The sequence below is a fragment of the Octopus bimaculoides genome, chromosome 4 (assembly GCF_046866305.1).
Source record: "Octopus bimaculoides isolate indiv1 chromosome 4, ASM4686630v1, whole genome shotgun sequence".
Taxonomy (NCBI): Eukaryota; Metazoa; Mollusca; class Cephalopoda; order Octopoda; family Octopodidae; genus Octopus; species Octopus bimaculoides.
Genome location: NC_142931.1, coordinates 88,990,263 through 88,999,097, shown reverse-complemented (window position 1 = coordinate 88,999,097; position 8,835 = coordinate 88,990,263). Strand labels below are relative to the sequence as shown.

The following is an 8,835-nucleotide window of genomic DNA, read 5'->3' as shown; positions in this document are numbered from 1 at the left end:
CTGGGACCTATATACACTGGAAGTTATGCCAACACTATGAAATAACAACAGAAAAAAGATGGTATAAACACACGCCAGAAAAGGTCACAGAAAACGAGAAAGCAACCATACTCTGGGATATGCCACTACACACAGATAGAGAAATTAAGGCCAATAGATCAGATATAGTTGTCAAAGATCATGAAGGTAAAAAAATGCTTTCTAATTGATGTATCAATACCAGCAGATGACAATGTTTCCCTGAAAGAAATGGAGAAACTTTCAAAATACAAAGACCTGGAAATAGAGGTAACTCGAATGTGGAATCTAAAAACAGAAACAATTCCTATCATAGTAGGCGCATTAGGTATGATAAAAAATATTCAGACAAATACATAACAAAAACACCAGGACTTACAAATATGTATAACATACAGAAAATTGCACTACTGGGCACTGCACACATCCTACGCAAAACACTTTCAATACAGTAACCATAAGAGCATCACAGCAAATCACAGGACATACCCCAGGCCCGCAGAGCTGCGCTCGGTAGTGAAGTGAAAGCATGTTATAAAAATAAAACTACTGAATAATAATAATAATAATAATAATAATAATAATAATAATAATAATAATAATAATAATAATTATAAAAACCAGCTCCATTAGAAGAAGAATATTCCAGGAAGACATGCTCTCTCAACTGCTTTTTTGCTTGATATTGACATCTTTATCTGACATGCTAAACAGAACTGGATGTGTATGTAACTGTTACAGCAAAACAATCAAGCATCTCTAGTATGAGGAACATTTAAAACTGTATGCTACAAATGATAAACAGCTGGAAACATCACTACTGACAGTACATGGATTTACCAAAGAAATAAACATGAAATTTGGCTTAGAAAAATATGCCAAAGTAGCCTTGAAAACAGGAAAACTAGTTAAGTGTAACAACATCACACTAGATAAAGCAAATTAAATAACTGAATTAGATCAAAGCCAGACATACAAATACTTAAGAATCAATGAACTAGATACGAAACAAGACACATAAATGAAAAAGAGGATAAGAAAGGACTACTATAGACGAGTTAGATTAATACAGAGCTCAATGCGAAAAATAAGATATTAGGTATCAATATTCTAGCCGACTCAGTTATAAGTCACAGCTACAATATTCTTAATTGGACTCTAAATGAATTAATCAAAATAGACAGGAAAACAAGAAAAGTAATGACAGGATTTAGGATGCACCACCCAAAATCTGACATAGAAAGGTTATGTATACAACGTATCGAAGGTATTAGAGGCCTTATACAGCTAGAAAACTATTACAAAATAACCACCATAGGATTACAGAAATACCTACTTCAGAAGCAAGAAAATCTGATACAGATGGCTACAAAACACGAACAAAACAAAAAACTGTTTTCTGTCTTTAAGGGAGCAGACAAATACGAAAGAGAAGTTATAGTAACTAACAGCTATGAAGCAAAAGAAGAAACAACAAAAGCTGTAAAACAACTGAAATCCCAACTAAAACTGGAACAGCAACTATCATGATAAAACGATGGCAAGGGACGCCCCTACACGGCAAATATTGAGTCAAGCTAAACAGAAAAGAAATAGACAAAGCAAAATCCCAACAATGGCTGAAAAGCTCAGGACTCAAAGCAGAGACTGAAGGATCTTTAATTGCAGCACAAGATCAAAGCCTTCCCACCAGAAATCTACCAAAAACACATAATGAAAAAAAAAAATACAAGTAACTGCAGAATATGTGGTGATAAAGAAGAAATAATCATATTGTTTCTGAGTGCCCAGTCCTGGCTAAGAAAGAATATATTTACACACCCGACAGAATTGGGACCTATATACACTGGAAGCTATGCCAACACAATGGAATGACCTTTCTACTTACTCATTAGTTTAAGGCTTAGAATAACAATAACTATGGAATAGCAACAGAGAAAAAGATGGTATAGGCACACCCCAGAAAAAGACGCAGAAATTGAGAAAGCCACCATACTTTGGGATATGCCAATACACACAGATAGAGAAACCAAGGCTAATAGGCCTGATATAGTTGTCAGAGATCGCCAAGAAAAAATACCTTCTAATTAACAAAAACACCAGGACTTACAAGTAGGTATAAAATTCAGAATATAGCACTGTTAGGCACACATCTTACGTAAAACACTTTCAATACGGTGAAAATAAGAGCACCACAACGAACCACAGCCCATATCCAAGGCACACAGAGCTGCGCTCAGTAGTGAAGTGAAATCACATGATAAAAATAAGACTACTGAATAAAAATAATCCTTCCTCACTATGGGCACAAAGAGTTTTTTTGGGGGGGGGGGTTATCATCAATCACATCGAAGCCAGTGCTCAACAAGTATTGTAAGGACTAATTGGATAAAAGCCAAGATAGGCAAAAGCCAACTAGATTCCCAAAGAAGGCTATGCATATCAAAAGATGAAAGTGCTACTCATATAGTAAGTGAATGTAGCACAGAAAAAATACAAGAGAAGATATGACAACATAGGGAGAGTAATCCACTGGGAGTTGTGTAGAAAGCTAGGATATGACCGCACTCATAAATGGTATGAACATGAACCTAGGAGAGTGCTAGAAAGTAAGATATATAAGATGTTGTGTGACTTTAACGTTCAGACTAATAGAGTAATATAAGCTAGAAGGCCTGATTTAGTAGTAGTAAAGAGAAGAGGAAGTGTCAGATAATGAACCTTACCAAATGACGAAAAAAATCAATATGAGAAGTATAGAAAAAATAGCAAAGTACCAGAACCTAGCCATTGAATTACAGAGGCAAATGGAAAGTGTGGGTAAATGTATCCAAATAGTTGGAGGTGCATTAGGAACTATCCCTAAAGATTTGAACAGATGGATAGAGGAAATAAGCATACAACCCAGTTTAGCACAGTTCCAGGCAACAGTGCTATTAGGGACAGCTATGATACTTAGGAGGGTTCTTGGCATTTAAAATTACTTGTTGTAGCCCAATATCAGGCATTTTTCTTTTCCAACAGTTTAATTTGTTGTGTATAATAATAATGATGATAATAATAATAATAATAATAATAATAATAATAATAATAATAATAATAATAATAATAATAATAATAATAATAATAATAATAATAATAATCATAACAATAATAACAACAAAACTGAACTCAACTATAAAAATCACATCGAAGCTATTAACACTCTGGCACTTCCAGTAGTCCAATATAGTTTTAACATCATTAACTGGAATCTTACAGAGCTCCAACGCCTGGATAGGAAGACAAGAAAACTACTAATTCCTAAGCACATGTACTACCCAAAAGCAGATGTTGATCGTTTGTACCTACCTAGAAGTAATGGGGGAAGTGAGATGATGCAGGTCGAACAGCGCTAAAAGAACTCCACAATACCAACGAATAGGTACACATCCAGTACAGAGGACTGGATGCTGCGTCTTGTGTGCAAACACGAAAGCTGCCAAAGATAATATAATTTATTTATCAAGGAAGCTTTCATATTCGCAAAGGAACTTGGCATTAATTCTGAAATATTTAAATATTTGAAGAACCTGAAACCATTGCCACAAAACAAGCAAAATGGATCAAACCGACTGCAAAAAAGAACGGGCAGAAACAAATTGAGGAGCGGTAGAGCCAGAAGCCTCTGCATGGACAGTATATACTTCGAAGTCGAAATGCTGATGTAGATCAAGCAATAGCCCATCAGTGGCTGAGAAGTTCAGGACTGAAAGCAGAAGCTGAAGGTTTCATATTAGCAGCACAAGATCAAAGCTTGCTCACAAAAAACTACCAGGCTAACGTTCTTCAAACGGTTCTGCCCCTAAATGCGGATTCTGTGACACATTTAACGAAACAATAGACCATCTCGCCTCGGGATGTCCTATGCTGACACCAAACGAATACAAAAATCGTAACGATAGGGTAGGATAGTATTTACACAGGAAAATATGTAAACAGTACAAAATCAGCACTCCTGTTTACTGGTATGAACAACATCCTGAGCCAGTCATTGAAGGTAAAAATATCACTCCCCTCTGGGATTTTCTAGTAAACACTGACATAACGATCAAGGATAATCGACCAGACGTAATTATAAAAGACAAGGAAGAAAATACTTGTAGACTGATAGATGTAAGTGTTCCCACTGTTAAAAATGTATCTGTCAAGGAATTTGACAAATTAAGTAAATATAAGGACCTGGAAATTGAAATACAAAAGATGTGGCATCTTAAAACGGGAACTGTTCCTGTTATTGAAGGTGCCCTAGGTATGATAGAAAAAAGAGATGTCAGGAACATCTAGATAAGATCCCAGGAGAACCATGTTTCAGAAAAATTCAAAAGATTGTACTGACAAGTACTGCCCACACCCTTAGAAAAACCCTATCCATTTAAATGTCTGTGTTGTATTACATGAAGATATTTCACTACTTCCCCTCCGCAAGCGTTCAGTCATACTATAACATCTCTTATCCGACACCTGCCCCAGGAAACTGGGTGCGTCTCAGCGAGTGACTGTAACAAACATGCAGATTAAAAGTAAATAATAATAATAATAATAATAATAATAATAATAATAATAATAATAAAAAATTTGAATTTTATACAATATATGTTTCAAAACTAAAATAAAATAGTCTAATTTCTTTATATATTTTATGAGTAATTTCAAATGCACCTCTGTTTGATTTTTGCCTTTCATCTTTTATTCGGCACAGATAAAATACAAAGGAAATACCAATCATATGCATCTTCTTCTAACATATGTGGGCTTGTGCCAACGTTAGAAATTATATCTGTTATGTTAACTGTATATCATAAAAATATCATTCACTTATATCGCCAAAGTTCATATAATATTAATAGAGTAAAAAGAAAAAAAAATAATCCTAAGTTTTTGTGACCTGCTTTATCAAGAGGTTCTAAATGTCAAAGACTTTTCTATTTTTCCTTGAGCGTGAAATTAATACACTTTGTTGTTGAGCCACTTGTCTCTGTCTTCTGTATTTTGTTTTTTGTACATTTGAGCCACACACACACAAACACGCGCACACAAGGCGTGGCTGTGTGGTAAGAAGCTTTCTTCACAACTACATGGTTCTGGGTTCAGTCCAATTGCGTGGAACCTTGGGCAAGTGTCTTCTACTATAGCATCGGTCCAACCAAAGCCTTGTTAGTGAATTTGGTAGACAGAAACTGAAAGAAGCCTGTTGTATATATATATATATATATATATATATATATATATATATATATGTATGTGTATTTGTGTGTGTGTGTGTGTGTGTGTGTCTGTGCTCGTTTTTGTTCCATGCCAATGCTTATCAACCAGTGTTGGTTTGTTTACATGGCCGTCGCTTACACGTTCGGTATCAGTCATGGGATTGATTCGTTCGACTAAACCCTTCATGGCGGTGGCCCAGTATGACCGTAGGCCAAAGACTGAAATAAGTAAAAAATTCACACACACACACACACACACACACACACACACACACACACACACACACACACACACACACACACACACACACACAATGTATATATATATATATATATATTTATGAGGGTAGAAATGGATATTAATCAATTTGAACCAGTGGTCTAGCATATTAAAAAAATCCGAAGAATAAAATTATATTACATACAAAAATAAGAGGGACGACCAGCAAAAGTGGACTCCTATATGCTAGCATATAGGAGTCCACTTTTTATGGTCATCCCTCTTATTTTTGTATATATATATATATATATATATATATATATATATATATATATATATTTATCTGTGTATATATGTAAGCATGTGTTTGTATGTGTGTCTCGAATCTTTGTAAAAGCTCAGGTGTACACTTCTTCGCAACTACTCCCATCTCGTCTCCGTCATCAAATCAAATCATTCTCCTCAAAGACTGTACTCTCGATTGAACAGGTGGAAGTTGGAGAGCGCCAAATCCATCTTCAGGTGAAAAGTGGTCACTGACGAGTCCAGTTTGCCGATTGCCTGATTTGTTGCTAAAGATGTTAGCGTCCACGAATTTTCATGGTGAATGTTAATCGTTTTCAGATTCTTGTTCGGTCACTTCCTCAAATCTTTCTGAGTGTCTCAATATACCGCTCGCTGTTTAAATCACAAATGCGCTCCAGAAAATCAAGGAAAATAACGCTTTTGTCATCCCCACCATGCCTGTACTGATCGCTAGATTGAGCTTTTTAAGCCTTGGAGAAGGCATGTAACGCCATTCCATGGACCGAGTCTTCATTTGTAGATAATAAAAATACGCCCACGTTTCATCCCCTGTCATCAGATCGGAAAAAAAAAATGTCTTCAAATGTTTCTAACAGCTCAGAGCAGACGTTTACCCTATCCCTCCTCCAAATCGATGTACCCACTTTGCACACACTTTGCGATACCCAGTCTCGCACCATCTTCTCTAATGCATTTTGATAACAGTGCAGGAAGTTCAAGAATTGTGACTTTTACTAAGCGAATTAATTCGTCCAGTTGCTGGTGAATGGTGTCAATGATCGCAGTTGATGTTTTTCCAGTGCGCGGTCTGTCTTCAATGTTGTTTTCCTCTTATTAAAACATTTTCATCAGTTAGCGTACATTACTTCTGTCAATAGCGTCATCTCTCCGTAAGCAACTAGTAGCTTTGTATGGATGTCGGACCGCTTGCATCCCTCTCTATCAAGAATTCAATAACGGTATGTTATTTCTGCTTGGAATCAATTATTTGCCTGCAATGAAGAACAAGAAGAAGAGTTGCCTTAGACGAAGAGTTGCTCTATCAACACGTACTATTTAAACGATCTATCAGGTGATATAAATGTCACGTTTATCTTTCAATTACTTTCGGTATCCTCCCCGTGCACACATGCACACATATGTACATTTACAAAATGCACACATAAACACATGCATATGTATATTCATAGAAACAAAACACGTATACACACATAAAAACATACACGCACAAACACACACGTACATATTACACATGTACATCCATACAAATATATATTTATATCGATATCTATATCTAACTTCTTGTCTGTCTGTCGGTCTTTCTGCCTGTCTGTCCGTCGACCTGCCTGTCTGCCTGTATGACTTTCTATTTGTTCGTTTATGTATGAATGCGTATGCGTGTGCGTGTGTGTGTATGTATGTGTGTATATGTATGTATGTATGTATGTATGTATGTGTGCATGTATGTATGTATATATGTATGTATGCATGTATGTTGATTAAATACTTACATTTGCATTTGAGAAACTTTGCAAATAAGTTAGAATTATGATTTGTGTATTTTATATGCCCAAATATCATAAAAGTTATGCCTTGCAATTTTATTATAATAGTTTTGGGCATTAAATAGATTTAAAACACTCCATGTTATTTTCATAACTGAATTTAAGCGTTACTGAAACATATTCAGTTTTTAAATTTTAATGTTATATATTGCTTAACTATCATATTGTAAATAACAAACAGTTTAATACACTTCAAACGTTAAAGATCAATAAATAGTTTAACATCCAAATACAAGTGAAGATTTTAATTATTCAAATAAAATAGAACGACATTTAATGATTGTTACATTTGAATGACGTAATCAATTGATAAATTTTTGTGGTTTTCGCCACTTCACACTTCGCTATACTTTCTAAACAAGCAAGTTTCGTTTAATTTTGCAGAAGAACGACCATGGAATATTCAGCTTGTCTTGCAAATTTAGAGAACCTATTTGATCAAGAAAAACGACAGAAGAGAGTCCGTGATTATTTTCGAGAAGGTCGCCATAATTTTCAGCCTGAAGATCGTAAGATTGTGGTCAACTGGATGATAGCATGTGTAAATCATTTCGAAGGTATTATGGATGTCGTACACTTATCAGTTGCATTATTTGACTTATTCTTGTCTTCTGAAAAGGCACCGACGTTATCATGCGAAAAAATGCAATGTGTTGGAGCTATATGTATTAAACTTGCTTTTGATTCGATATATGAAGCTAAAACAGATGAGGGTTTTGCAATTCTTTCTATGACTTCCGGAATCGACCCAGAGTCTTCTGTAGCTGAACTTCGTAGAATGCATCTTTTGGTTCTTAACCGTTTCAGAGGTAGAACGTTTTTTGTTACTCCTTATGTCTTCCTTTCGTATTTCCAAGTTATTCTCAGATTGGAACCCTATCACGATTTGTATAGTATGACCAACTATATATTGGAACTAGCGTTATATGATGACATTATTTGCGTAAGACTTCACAATAAACCAAGTCTTGTAGCGGCAGTTGCTCTTTATACGGGGTTAGTTGCCCTTCGCTTCCAAAACACATGGTGTGATAACTTGGTAGCGCTGACAGATTATTTTGGAGAGGGGAGACTAGTAGAAGATGTTCTTCAACGCATGAAGTTCTTATTAAAAACAGCTTACCTGGAACCAAAGAATCATTCAACACAGGCAAGATACTATGTGGACAGAAACAACTATATGAGCAGATATGACTATTCGCACCTTACTTCACATTTTTAATTAAAATTTAAAACTTTTGTGGGTTCTCTTCTGTTTGGCCTTTACTTCTCAATCGCTTCAATTTTGTTACAATTGATTTCAAATTTGATGTATTGATGTAGTTGTGCATGTTAATTATGGAGATGAAACTAATTTTTTCCATAAATTAATCGATAAAAAGATTAATAGCTTTTTATAATTTACCTAAACGCCAACCCTAAGCTCTAAGTCTAACCCTAAACCCTAATTCTAACCTTAAACTTTAACGCTAAACCCTAA

General features: G+C 35.2%; 1 protein-coding gene across 1 annotated transcript; it reads left to right on the top strand.

Annotated features, from left to right (window-relative positions):
- Positions 1–7,668: 7,668 nt before the first annotated feature.
- On the top strand, positions 7,669–8,594 carry LOC106879796 (uncharacterized). The gene has a single exon (XM_014929500.2). The coding sequence runs from the start codon at positions 7,750–7,752 to the stop codon at positions 8,575–8,577; it is 828 nt and encodes a 275-aa protein (XP_014784986.2). The 5' UTR covers positions 7,669–7,749; the 3' UTR covers positions 8,578–8,594.
- Positions 8,595–8,835: the final 241 nt, after the last annotated feature.

What these genes read in the sequence shown, in the direction of transcription:
- LOC106879796 (XM_014929500.2), top strand. Translation starts at nt 7,750, where the DNA reads ATGGAATATTCAGCTTGTCTTGCAAATTTAGAGAACCTATTTGATCAA.